The sequence below is a fragment of the Mesoplodon mirus genome (genome assembly GCF_964341445.2).
Source record: "Mesoplodon mirus genome assembly, chromosome: 7".
In the NCBI taxonomy this organism is placed as follows: domain Eukaryota; kingdom Metazoa; phylum Chordata; class Mammalia; order Artiodactyla; family Ziphiidae; genus Mesoplodon; species Mesoplodon mirus.
In genome coordinates this window covers 54,767,665-54,781,477 of record NC_138983.1, presented here as the reverse complement: position 1 = coordinate 54,781,477, position 13,813 = coordinate 54,767,665, and the positions used below count along the sequence as shown (strand labels likewise).

At 52.8% G+C, this 13,813-nt stretch overlaps 1 protein-coding gene across 1 annotated transcript in view; it reads left to right on the top strand.

Annotated features, from left to right (window-relative positions):
* Window positions 1-11,538, top strand: part of DGAT2 (diacylglycerol O-acyltransferase 2) — a 32,581-nt gene extending 21,043 nt beyond the window's left edge. Inside the window, exons 4-8 of the mRNA XM_082629214.1 lie at window positions 207-277; window positions 6,456-6,660; window positions 7,247-7,421; window positions 8,244-8,446; window positions 10,160-11,538. Coding sequence (XP_082485340.1) covers window positions 207-277; window positions 6,456-6,660; window positions 7,247-7,421; window positions 8,244-8,446; window positions 10,160-10,314 — 809 coding nt within the window. The 3' untranslated portion in view covers window positions 10,315-11,538. The remainder of the gene's footprint in view (window positions 1-206; window positions 278-6,455; window positions 6,661-7,246; window positions 7,422-8,243; window positions 8,447-10,159) is intronic.
* Window positions 11,539-13,813: the final 2,275 nt, after the last annotated feature.

Here is a 13,813-nt window from a genome sequence, read left to right as displayed (position 1 = left end):
GTCACATAGTGGTCCTCACGGAGTTCACACTCAATCCAGGGTTTGCAAAACGTGAGGGAATGAACTTGGAAAGGGGCCCAGGGGGAGGGAGGAGGATGCTGCATAGGGCGCCGGTCACCTAGCTCAGGGGTTCACACTGACTCTGCCTGCACATCACTCTCTCCCACTCCTACTCCTTCCCAACACTGTATTTTGTTCCCTGGAAGGTGGCAGGAGGTCACAGTGGGTCCGAAACTGGGCTGTGTGGCGCTACTTTCGAGACTACTTTCCCATCCAGGTAAAGACTTGTGGGTGTTATCTTGGGAAGGTGGGAATGGATGGGAAATCTGACTTCAAGGCTTAACCTACCCATGCACAGTGACCGCATGTGCTGGGATGAAGCATGTGACGTCTCCCACTATGAGCATCTGTTGATACTCTACCCCACTTTATGCAGGATTTGAGGCAATTTAGGATACGTATAATGCTATACCAGGTAAAAAGAAAAATCAGGACTTCGGGGAAAGTATGTAAGTATTTCACCCATAAGCGTCAACAGAGTTGCAGTGGTTGAGCTTCATGGTCACCTATGAGCTTCCTGGCAGCCAAGGCAAAAAGGGAAACATAGTTATTGGTCCTCATTTTGGGAAAGGAAGAAGTCTGTTTATTCCTTGGGGAAACAAGAGTTGTTCTAGCATTTGGATCTAAAAGGTGTTTCAGATACTGAGATCCTGGGTGATGTAAGGAGCAGGTATAATAGCAGATATTATGGCCATTGCTTGTCTGCCTTTCAGTGAATATTAAAGTCATAACTTAAAATGGAAGTGATTGGGAATTCCCTGGTGGTCCAGTGGTTAGGACTCAGCACTTTCACTGCTGTGGCCTGGGTTCAATCCCTGGTCAGGAACTAAGATCCCACAAGCCACAAGGCGCAGCCAAAAAAAAAAAAAAAAAAGGAAGTGATTTATCAGGAGCAATACTACTAAGGTAGTCCAAGTTCATCTGGGCTGAACCAAGGATAGCAAAAGGTGTGAGGGGCTTTCTTTCCTTCTGAAGCTCTTACAGAAATATCACTTCCCTCAGTCAGTCATGGGTAGGTCACTGGGGGTCCTGGCCATGGGAATTAGGGCCCAGAAAATTTGGTGGGCACTGGAGAGTGAGACCCTAATTGCAGAAGTGCTTGGGGAAGGCTTCTGGAGGCACTGCTGCTGGAACTCCGTCCTGAAGCTAAGTAGCACTGAAGGGGCAGGGAAAACAATGAGAGCACCTGAGTTTGAGAAGAAGCCTGGGATGTGGCAGATGGTGAGGAGGTGGAGTGGAGAGGGAGGATCTCCATTTATTGGGAGGCTTCTAGGAGCCAGCACTTTCCCCCAAGGAGTCTGTCCTTTAATCCTCACAGTACCCTGTAAGGCAGGTATTAATTTTATCCCGCTTTTACAGAAGAGGAAACTGAAGGTCAGAGAGTAGCACAGCAGAATGAGTCTAATAGGGGGTTGAGCCAAGATTCCAGTTGCTGTCTTGCCTCAAAGTCTGGGTTCTTCCCACCACAGCACGCTGCGTCCCTATGCAGCAGAGCTGTAGGAAATAAGCTTGACGAATCCTCAGGCTTCCCTCAGGCTTGGAGGATGGAGGCAGGAAAAGCAGTGCAGTCAGACCCTGGGTGAAGCCAGGGTCCAGTCTCCCCATATGAAGCTGGTTTAGACCAAGTTGATCTCTGGGTTTCCTTCCTCCTGCACCACTGGCTGCTCTGGGTCCCCCACACTGGTCTTCTGAGCACCTGCCTTCTCTGGGGCCAAACTCAAGGTCCTGACAAGATAAAAAGTGGCTTGGTCAGGCTTTCAGTTAACATCCTATCAGACCCCTCTGCTGGTGGTCTGCAAGCTAGGTTGGCAGGACAGAGGCATCTGGGCCCTGGTGCATGCTGGTGACGCTGGTGGATTGTGGGTAACTCTGGCAGAATCCTGAAGGTTTTCCCTGCAGGGGAAAGACCTGCCTAGCCAGCTCACTCAGCACCCCAGCCCCGGCACACCCTAGCTGCTGAGGTAACAGCAGAAATCGGTGGGGTTTGAAAGTGGAGGGAGCATGTTTGCATGTGGAAGTGTGCATGACGCAGGGTGGTGTATGTTTGCTGTTGTGAGTCAGCAACTGAGACATCCTGGCATGCTGCCTGGGGGAGGTGGCCAGGTAACCCTACATTTCTCCACTGCACTCACAGGACCAGCTCCCTCTGCCCATTCCAGCCTGAGCCCAGTTTTCCCAGGACCTTTGGGGTCAGGATTCCTGCTCCTCCCTTTCCCTGGCCCCATCTCTCTGGCTGCAAGGAATCCAAGACTGTTGTTGCTGGGAGGATGTTGCATCATAGGACCCAACCCTCTCATTTTGGAGGTGAGGAAACTGAGTCCCAAAGAGGGGCAAGGACTGGTCCCAATTGCACAGCGACTCCATGCCAAGGCTAGTACTAGAATCCAGGCCCCAGTTTCTTTCCCACTGGATCCCTACTGCCTGTTTCTCTGCGAAAGATCCAATCCCAAACTTCCCCACTGGATTGAGCCCCATTCCGTGGGTCTTCCTCCCTCTGCTTTGCTGTTGGAGACCTGGGTTGAGGTCCTGTCCTGTCACTCTATTCACTGGCCAGCACTGTTGCTCCCCGTGTACTGCTGGGCCCCCGCAGGGCACGGGGACACAGAAGAGTCAGCCCTGGTCCCTGCCCTTGGCTGGGCTCACCCTCTAATGGATCTTGCTAGATTCTGTCACTTTCTGCCCATGGGACCGTGGGCATGCTTTCACAAGCTCACTGAGCCTCATTACCCTCATCTGTAAAATGGAGCTGCTCATATGATAAAAAGTGGTAAATTATGTTTGGATGTGAGGGATTATGTACTCTTTCTCTCTGCTAGGGCCCTTACGTTGGGGGCCAGGCCCCAGAGTGGCCTGCCCCTCAGGAAACCTCTTCAAGGCCAATAGCTCCCCCCATCCAGAACAGGATGACCTGATGACCGCTGGTCAGTGCTGGGACAGACAGGTACCCTTCCCCACTGATCTCTGCCCTTCCTGAAGAACCAAAACAAAGCCCCGTGTCCCTTATCTCACCTCTGTTCCAAGAAGACAGCTGGGAATTGGAGCCACATGACACATGTGAGCTGGCCCTGGGAGGGCCCCTAGGCACCAGGACCAAAGCCAAGCTGGGCCTGAGGCATTATGCCTCAACCTGGGCTCTGCTCGTGCCTGCTGGTTGACCTTGGCCAAACCCCTGCCCCTTGGGGCCTCAGGCTCCTCTTCTGTGCTTGGAGGGTTTGGCTTTAGTGACCTGATGTCAGGACTGATGCTCTGTGGAGTTGTGTATGACCCTCCTGTCCCACCCCCTTTTCCCAGCCTCTTGCCAGTGGTTGGGTAATGATTTCTAACTGTGCCCACCCACCCCTCCCCACTCGCTTATTGGTGAAGCTCTTTGCTCTTTGCCACCAGAGCAGCTCAGCTGGCCCAGAGAGCATCCCTTCTCCCAGCAGAGGTGGGGCTCATGTGTTAACAGCAGCCACCAGGACCACCAGCTACCTGGAAGAGTAGTGGGCAGTGCCCGGGTCACCTCTCCTCGAGAGATGGGCAGGATCTTTGGAGAAGAGATTAGGAAACGTTCTCTGAGCTTACAGTCACCTATCTGTCCATCTGCCTCATTTCACAGATGGACCTACTGAGGCCCAGAGAGGAGGGACTGTCCTAAGGTCACAAAGCAAGTCAGTAGCAGGGCTGGTATAGAAACCAAGGCTGTGTCTGCTTCAGGACCTGTGTTCTCATTCCTTTGTTCCCCTGCCGTGCTGCCCCGCTATGTAAGCTTAGGCGAGTCTTCGTTCCTCTCTGGTTCTGAGTTTCCTCCTCTGTATGGTGCCAGGTGGGGACAAGGCTATCTGAACACCCTACCTGCCCGGGGAGGCAGGGTGGGAGGGGCGACTTGCCAGGAATGTGTCCCAGGCTCATGTCAGCCAGCAGGCCTGACCTGGGCAACCCCTTGGGCTGAGACTTTGCCATGGGTAAACAGTCAGGGGACACGAGAGCAGGTATGTCAACAGAGTCTTCATCAGCAGTGTCCTCCCTCCTCCCTCCTGAATGGACACTCTGTCCACCCATGGCGAGGGGAGTGTGGCATGAAGACAGATGAAAGACAGATCAAAGCCGTATCAGAGGCCCGTACTTTTCTGGGTGCTGCACCAAGGGCCATTAACCTGCACTGTGCCCCACGGCACCTCATTTAACCAATGTCCCACCAGATAGAGGCTTGGAGGAGGGAGGAAATGATTTAAAGAGCTAGCTAGGGTTCCGCCAGGTGGCCCATCTGTATCCCAGGTCCAGGGAAAAGCACAGCTGGGTGGCCTAGTCTAGAGGTGGAGGATGATTTGCTGTGACCTCCGGGGAAGCAGCAACTCCTTTCTCTAGGTCTTAGTCTCTACCTTGTAATCAAAGGAATGGCCCAGATCAGGGGTCTTCCACCCCATTCTGTGCTGGGGGCTCCCAGGCCCAGCCATCAGTTCAGGAGCAAGTTTCCAACGTGGTACTGGCTGCCTCCGCTCTCACCTCAGTGCCTTCCTCGCCCATGGAAACCGGGACAGGGTGCTTTTTCCTTCTGGCTTTCCCGAGAGCTAACGTGGTAAGGCAGACCTGCTCTCTGCGGCAAAACCTCAGAACAACCACTTCTCGAAGCTCCTGTAAAGCTGGGCTTCCCCCACCTCACTGGCCATGGATTCAGCGGCTGCCATTCCCCATTTATGTGGTGGGCAGCTAAGGATTACTTGGGATTTTGAGCAGCTTTAATCTGCTCGCCAAAGGCAAAACGGGAGAAAGAGTACAAATGCCCCAAGCAACAGGGTACGACACAGGGGGTCTTTCTCACAGTCACATGTACTGGCACTTACAGAGCTGGGAGGGGTGCCAGCCACCCTCACTCCCATCCCCTTCTGGCCTCCATCACCTGAAGATTCAGATTTCAGTTTCCCGGAGGCCAACCACCAGCACCACCCCAGCCCCCCAAACTGAGCACGAGGTTCTTCCCCCAGTCAGGGAGTTCCCAAATCTGGAGTCATAGAAAACCCAGGCTCTTGACATTCTGCCAGTGGTCAGGGGCTCCGCTCCAGCTGGCACCAGCGCAGGGCAGGGGGAACCTTGAAGCACTGAAGGTGGGAATGTCATCAGTGCCGCTTCTCCAGAGGCAGGGCAGCCCACCGGACCAAAACAGTCATACCCTTTGACCCGGGAACTGTCTTTCTTGATGTTTGTCTCAAGAATGCAAGCAGACATGAGGACAAAAATAAGGTATTTATGGAAGCATTATTTCTGAGGGAAATTTTAGAAGCTTTTTAAAGGCCCATCAGTCAGGGTTTGATTACAATTCTATTCCATGTAGCATAGCTGTGAGAAGACATGTTACTGAGGGATTTTGATAAGGAAAAATAGCTATGATATGCTTGGGAGGTAATTATTTAAAAATCATATCAACCATATGACCTCAGTTTTGTGGTTTTTAAAAAAGAACATGTGTCTATTTGAGTAGAAAAAAAGCTGAACATGTCAGAGTGGTTTATCTGGATGGAGGTATGACAGGTTCTTTGGATTTTCTTCCTACTTTCCCATATTTTTAAAATTCTCTGATTATTCATTAGTTTTCTAATCCTTAAAAAAAGTGATGTTTTTCTGAACAAGATGCCAATCCTCTCCATCCCTCTCAGCACCCTCCACCCCATCATGTTTCCTATAATACTGGGTCAGTGCCTCTTGCTGCTCAGGGTTCAGGGAAACTTTGCACCATCCAACCCACTGTCCAAGCCACCAGTCCCAGGGCAGGAAGCCAATCATCCTTTAGAGCATCCAGGACAGCTTTGTTGATAGCACCGCAGGTGAGCTACTCCAGCTGTACAGCTGACCTCCCCTGCCCCCAGAGTGGCTGGCACAAGGGCTGTGGCCTGTCCTTCTGCTTCCTGCATCAGAGCCTGAGCCGAGTCCGGCTGCCTGTAAGAAGGTTTCCATTCAGGCCAGCTGCACTGTCCCTTCTCTGGCCAAAGAAAGGGACTTGGACTTTATGCCAATGGAAGCTGGACATCCCTCTTTATCTGAGAGTGACAGGAGTTGCACTGGGGTTTTAGAGCAATCACTCTGGCTGTGGTGAGGAGGATGGGCCCAGAGGGAGGGAGTGCAGGAGGCTGGCAGAGTGCAATTAAGAGGACCTGGTGTGTTCGGCTGGAGAAATAAGGGGAATGAGGGAGAAAGTTTCCCACCCCCTTCCCAGGGACTCGAAGTCCAAATGGTGACTACCAAGTACCCGGCACTGAGAACCCAGTGATGAGAGACTGAGGTCAGAGGAGAGAGTCAGTCCAGTCCTACAGGCCCAAGCTTCCAGGGGCCAGGGCACACCTAGTACCTCCCCTACCTCTGGGTGTGCCCCAGTACTCCTCTCTTGGCCAGCTTCCTCTGACCTGAGGTCTTCCCTGCAGCTGGTGAAGACACACAACCTGCTGACCACCAGGAACTACATCTTTGGATACCACCCCCATGGCATCATGGGCCTGGGTGCCTTCTGCAACTTCAGCACGGAGGCCACAGAAGTGAGCAAGAAGTTCCCCGGCATAAGGCCCTACCTGGCCACGCTGGCTGGCAACTTCAGGATGCCAGTGCTGCGGGAGTACCTGATGTCTGGAGGTGAGAATCCACCTCTGTGTGCCCCTGCCTGAGCCACTCCATTGGCCAGGAAGCCAACCCACCGTGCCCTGGTGCCTGGTCCTGTGTTGGAGATGTGGCCTGCTGAGGCACAGTGGGTCAGGGCTGAGTGGGAGAGCTGTTCATACAATATTCCAGGTTCAACTAGGATAACATCTTCCCTAGGAAGCCTTCTCTGACCCTTTTTCTGGGCATCCCCAGCCCCTGTGCTGCCCGTTGCACGACTTAATCATCGTCCGTGACTCTCATTATCCACCCACCTTGACCCCCAGCAGCCTGACTTACTGGGATTCCCTAGCACCTGGCACCAGCATGACACAGTTAGGACCTCAGGGAACGTTTGCCAAATGAATGCATTCCCTAAACAACCTTGTGTCATTGTCCCCACTTTACAGATAAGTAAGCTGAGGCTCAGAAAAAAGAATGGCTTACGTGGGGCCATACTTCCAAGTGGCTGGGTGAGGTCTGGGACCCAGGTCCACGGCTCTGTCTGTATTTGACCATGTGCAGGGGGTAGGGAGTGCATCCATGGGCAGCCCTGACTGTGTGTCCCTCCTCCACTCCCCAGGCATCTGCCCTGTGAACCGGGATACCATAGACTACTTGCTTTCAAAGAATGGGAGCGGCAATGCCATCATCATCGTGGTGGGGGGCGCGGCCGAGTCCCTGAGCTCCATGCCTGGCAAGAATGCAGTCACCCTGCGCAATCGCAAGGGCTTTGTGAAACTGGCCCTGCACCATGGGTGAGTGCCTCCCAGAACACGTGTGTGCACATGCATGCGCACACCCATCAACAGCTCTGCGCAGCCCAGGGCAGCAGCTCCTTGCCTCCTGAAGGCAGAACCCAGACCCCAGGAAGGCAGAGAAGGGGGTTAGCTATCCTGTGGGGAAGGGGAGGTTGGAGCCCAGAGGTTCAGCCCAGGGTTGCCCAAGCTCAGGCTGGGTGGCCTAGTGGGCAAAGATGCAGCCTGGGTCTCCTGGGCCCTGGTAGGTGGGCTGAGAGGCCAGCCAAGCCCAGAGGCAGCGCTGTGCCCCAGGGCCAGAGCGTGTTATGCAGCTAGGAGAGCGAAAGGCCAGGAAGGAGGATGTTGTGGCCCAAAATATCAAGGAAGCCTTCTTGGAGGGGTAACCCTGAGGACAGACAGAGAGGAGCTAGGCAGCTTGGATTTCTCTGACCTTTTCTAGGGGTACATTCTGGATAGCCAGCCACCTGTTCAGCACATTTCACTGGACAAAGCGCATTTACTTCTACGGTCCCATTTGATTCTCCTGAAAAATCCTGCAGGGTTGCCATCCCCATTTTCCATTTGAGAAAACTGAGTGAGGCTATAGTGACCTGGTCAGGGCCACACTGTAAAGCCCTGACATGCTCCCCAGTCACTAACAGGGGCAGAGGGCCTGTCCCCATCTGGCAGTGAGGGGACATGTGGTTTGGAGTCCCCCGGGTGATTCTTGTACCCCCCTGACGGAGGGGAGTTCGGCTGGTGTCTGGGGGCCTCTAGGGCTGCCAGGAGGAACTGAAGCCAGTGATTGGGCTATGACAGACCCTGGCCTCTCCCTTCCAGAGCCGACCTGGTTCCCACCTACTCCTTCGGGGAGAATGAGGTGTACAAGCAGGTGATCTTTGAGGAGGGCTCCTGGGGCCGATGGGTCCAGAAAAAGTTCCAGAAGTACATTGGCTTCGCCCCGTGCATCTTCCATGGCCGAGGCCTCTTCTCCTCCGACACCTGGGGGCTGGTGCCCTACTCCAAGCCCATCACCACCGTGGGTGAGCCCCCCCTTCCTCCAGACCCTGAACTCGGGTGCCACAGCTAGTTTAGTGGCAGAGTTAGGATTCAAATCCATCCCTGGCTCTGATGTCCATGCTCTGAACCATGAGGACGTGGACCTGTTTGGGCGCTGATGGGAATGATCATTGGGGGAGGGGGATGGGGGTAGTTCCATTACCACGAGCTAAGCTGTGCTAGATGAGAAAACAGGACTCAGCAATTCTGTGTTTTCAGAGCCCAAGTCTATCAGGGAAGACCCCCTTACAGCAAAGACCAATAGGGGGTGTGAGGAGGATGTGCAGGGTGCTCTTGAGGGTCATAATGGACCCCAGGGAGGAGGTGACTCTTTTTTTTTATATAAATTTATTTTTTTACTTTTGGTTGTGTTGGGTCTTGGTTGCTGCGCATGGGCTTTCTCTAGTTGCGGCGAGCGGGGGCTACTCTTCGTTGTGGTGCATGGGCTTCTCATTATGGTGGCTTCTCTTGTTGTGGAGCATGGGCTATAGGCACGCGGGCTTCAGTAGTTGTGGTACACGAGCTCAGTAGTAGTGGCGCACGGGCTTAGCTGCTCCGCGGCATGTGGGATCTTCCCGGACCAGGGCTCGAACCCGTGTCCCCCTGCATTGGCAGGCAGATTCTTAACCACCGCGCCACCAGGGAAGTCCCTGTGACTCTTACACTATTAGCTGAATAGGAATTATCCTGAAAAAGAGGGGAGGAAGAGACTTTTTGTCAGAAACAATAGCCTAAAGGAGGTTCCCGCAGCAAGACTGTATAGGTTTTTGAGGAACAGATGCAAATCAATATGACTGGAGCAGAAGCCTGTGAGAAGTGTAGCAAAAAAACTGGCTGCACTTCGCCCCCAGCTGTGTTGTTTAGCGTTCATGTGAGACAATTTAGAGGATTCCAAAGAATTATCTATTGTAGGAGTATGTGTGTCTGTGTGTATCTGTTAATGGTTCACAATCTAGAGATCACATAAGAGCATGGAGGCCGCAAGCCATGGACTTCAGGGGCCAAAGCTCACATAGATACTTTGAGTTCTTATCAGGGCCAGATGTTTTGCTTTGTACTTTTTCCAGGGAGATCAACTTCCTGCATTTTAGGTCACACAGCCTAGACTCGCCCTTGACTCTTGTTATCCACAAATCCCACACCAGGTCTGCTGTCTGTGAGGTGGCAGGGACATTTCCAGGCACAGGGTGTCTGGAGAGGGACGGGGTCTAGTGGACAGTGTGAAGGAGTTTGCCCCTCACCTTAAGAATGGAAAACTGGGGAGTTTACTGGTGTCCTAGTGGTTAGGATTCTGGATTTTCCCTGCTGTGGCATAAGGAAGGATCCCCACGTGATAGGTGAGGAAACTAAGGCGCAGAGAGGTGAAGTGACGTGCCCAGAGCAGGGCAAAAGCAAAGCCATTACCTGATCCCACACCTCTCACAGGAGCTCCCAGCTGAGTACTGTGGGTACAGCTGGACTTGATCCTACCTGCTGCTTAGTGGCTATGTGGCCTTGGGCAGGTCCCTTCCCATACCCCTGGGCCCCAGTCTTCTCACCTGTAAAAGGGACAGCCTGAAATGGAGCATATTCAGCACAGTTCCTGACAGGAGGCTGGCAAGTAGCTCAGGGTCGCTACCATCGGCATTATGGTGGATGCCCGGGGAGGGGGGGCGAATGGTACTGACTAACCAGAGGCCTCTACCCCATCCCTGCAGTGGGTGAGCCCATCACTACCCCCAAGCTGGAGCACCCGACCCAGCAGGACGTCGACCTGTACCACGCCATGTACGTGGAAGCCCTGGTGAAGCTCTTCGACCAGCACAAGACCAAGTTCGGCCTCCCGGAGACCGAGGTCCTGGAAGTGAACTGAGCCTGTCTGCAGGGGACAGCTTCTGGGAGGAACCAGCTGCAAATCGTTTTCTACCAAGTTCTCTAGTGCTTTTTGTTCTGTAAATGTGGAAGCATCATGGGTGTCTGGGTTTTTTTTTAAAAGAAATTATAATAATTTTGTTAAACCAGTACAATGTTAGGTCTTTTTTAAGAAGGAAAAAGTGAATATTTCAAGCTCTTTCACTTCCAATTTGTCCTGTTCTAGGTGGTGGCTGACCATCTGGGCCTTCATGGTTTCTCAACCAGCCCCTCTTCTCCCCTTCCCAAAATTACAGAGAAAACTCAGTCCTGGTTAACTGGGGAAGAAGGACAGCCATTAGTGACTCAGGCCAGTTAGATTATTTGCCCTTTGTCCCTGGGGGATGAGGGGCCAGAAGCTTCCTCTAATACAAACATCTCTACTGCCGGCTACCCCAAGCTTGACTGCAGGACCAGCTGCTTCTGCCAAGGGGAAGACTCAGAGGGAACAGGGGTCCCCATTTTGAAGAGCTCAGGGATAAACATCTGGAATATTCAAGCTCACTTCTCCTTTCTGCCACCCCCCACGGCCCCAGTCTCTGAAATCTGAGCCTGGACTGGCCTCCAGAGAGAGGATGGAGGTGGCGGTGATCCCAGGCTGGCGAATGGAGCTGTCCAGTTTAATCATCTCTTGGATTATCAAGCCCCACCACGTTCTGGTTGGAGTACTGGTTTTCCTCAGGGAGCTGACGACATGGACCCAGCACAGACCCTGCATTGGCCTAAATCACATGCTTCTCAGTGGCCTAGGTTTGCTTAACCCACACCCTCAGTAGTGGATGTGGGTGAGGGGTCCCATTTCCTGTTTACAGAGGGACTGGCCTTCTGAGCAGCAGATTGGTCCAGAACAGAAGTTCCCCGAACCCAAACCTCATATATTTGTGCCTTTCTGAAAGGGGGCCAGGGAGGAAATCTAGTCCTTTGTGTATTCTGTTTTCTCTTGATGAGATCATTATACCATGTCAGACTTTTGTATATTCCTAAATGAATAAATGAAAATGAGTGTCCTCTATGAGTTATTGCAGGGGCCGCATCTGCATCTTGCTGCTGACACTTGGGGAGACCACTGCCCCACCAGGCTGCCTGCTGAGCCCTCTCCCCCTTGCTTCTTTGGCCCACATGGCCCTGTGTGGTGTATTAGTTATTAATTGCTGTGTAATAAATTACTCCAAAACGTAGTGGCTGTTGGGACGTCCCTGGCAGTCCAGTGGTTAAGACTCTGTGCTTCCGATGCAAGGGGCACGGGTTCTATTCCTGGTTGGGGAACTAAGATCCCACATGCCACTGCAGCGCAGCCATAAAAAAAAAGACAGAACTTAGTAGCTGCAAACAACAGTGTCCACTTTCTGAGGGTCAGTAATCAAGGTACAGCTTAGCTGGGCCCTCTGCTTCAGGGTCTCACACAAGGCTGCCATCAAGGTATCAGCCGGGCTGTGATCATCCCAAGGCTTGACAGGGGAGGATCCACTTCCAAGGTCATTCTTTTGGCTGTTGGCAGGATTCACCTCCTCACTGGCTTTGACCAGAGGCCACTCCCACTTCCTTGCCGCACGGGCCTTTCTGTAGAGTAGCTCACAGCGTGGCAGCTGGCTGCATCAGAGAGAGTAAGCAAGAAGAACCAGAGGGAGTGCAAACAGAAGCCACAGTCTTCTATAACCTAATCTTGGAAGTGACACCCTCTCCCTTTTGCCATATTCTCTTCATTAGATGCAAGTCACTAGGTCCAGCTCACACTCTTGAGGATTACACGTGGAGTGAATGCCAGGAGACAGGGCTCACTGGAGCCCCTTCACAGCTGCCTTCCACCTGTGGAAAAGGCTACTGTCCTGCTGTAAGGTCCTAGAATAGCTGAGCTAGAAAGGTCCATATGGATCACTGAACCATGTTCCTTGCCCCTGGCCTCAGTTATACCACAAAGAGGAAGGCCTGGCTTGCTGTCACTCTAGTGATTCCATACCACACCTGGATCTCACAACATGCCACCTCTCTCTCTTCTCATTCCATTCAGTTCAGTGAGTACCAAGTACCTGGGGGAACCATTCCCACCTGAGACTAAAGTGACTTTCCCACTTTCCACTACCTAATGCCTGTCTTTACCATTCACCTCAGGGACCATTCCTCTGTGCCAGAAGCAGTGAGCTGGCTGCATGGGAGCAGAAACAAACATTGGAAACAGCTGAGGATATGCAGGGTGGTCAGAGCTGTGACGGAGAGGCCCTTAATCCAACCTGGGGTGCCTCATTGATCTGGGGCCTCAGCCTGAGCTGGGACTCAATGGGTGACTGGAAATTTGCCAGGAAGGAGTTGAAGGGCAGAGCAGCAAGTGCAAATTGGGGAGGCTGCCGATTTGAACCACTGAGAGGTGGCGGTAGCGAGGTCTGCAGTGGGGCTTCCCATGGAAGGGCAGGGAGCTGGCTTCTCCAGAGTTTTTCGGTGGGGAGGAGGACAGGGCAGAGAAGAGGTGCCCTGGAGGCCATCAGAGGCTAGATTCTGTAGCTCCAAGTAAGTCTTAGGCCTCAGGCGACAGAGCCCAGGTTAGAGGACAGACATTTCCTTTAGGATGGAGGAAAGGCCCATTTTCTGATGCATCTCAGCCCAAAACCAGCCCCAGCCTGAGGCTAGCCATGACCCTCATCATCTGGCTCCAGACTAAACTAGGCCAACCCACAAACATAGGCCATTATTCTCAGCATTAATTTTGTGAAGATTGGATACCTACTGTGCATCAGGGAACTCCACCATCTCTGCCTAAGAACAGGAACAATAACCAGGCCCCAAATCTTGGAGGGGCCACCCAGGGCAACGTAAGTTCGGCCCTCTGTATCCATGGGTTTTGCATCTGCAGATGCATAGCGCCAGCTGTACTGCTCTATTTTATATGAGGCACTTGAGCATCCTTTCATTTTGTTATCCACTGGAGGGAGGGGAGTGGAGTGGGGGTGGGGGCTCTATAACCGATCCCCTGCAAGTAGCAAGCGTGTCCAGCAGCCAGCTGTGCAGGGCAGAGCCATGCCTCGCTCTAAGCTGTGTGTGGGGAACTCTAGGTAAATGCTATGAACATTGCCTTGGGTTGGGAGTTGTTACCTTGGGAGAGGGAACTGGAAACTCCTTTTCCAGAAGACCCTCTGCCTTTGGACGGTGGGAGTGGGGCTGCTGTCAGATCCATGATTCTGCTTGTTGTTCCCAGATATGGCCACTAGGAGGCACCGAGGATAGGTCTGAGGCAAACGCTGCGCAGCTTCCTAAGCTTTCTCTTCCCATTTTGACGCTTATCTAGCTCCTACCCAGGGCTAGAAGCTAGAGATAGATAGAATCACAGACTCCCAAAAGCTGAGAGATAGACAGAAACTTAGCATTCACCGTGAGCAATTCCTCCTAATCGGGGAAACTTGGCACAGAAAGGCCAACAGACTTGCCCCTAATTACTCAGCGAATCAACACTCACCGAATTCCTCCTCTTG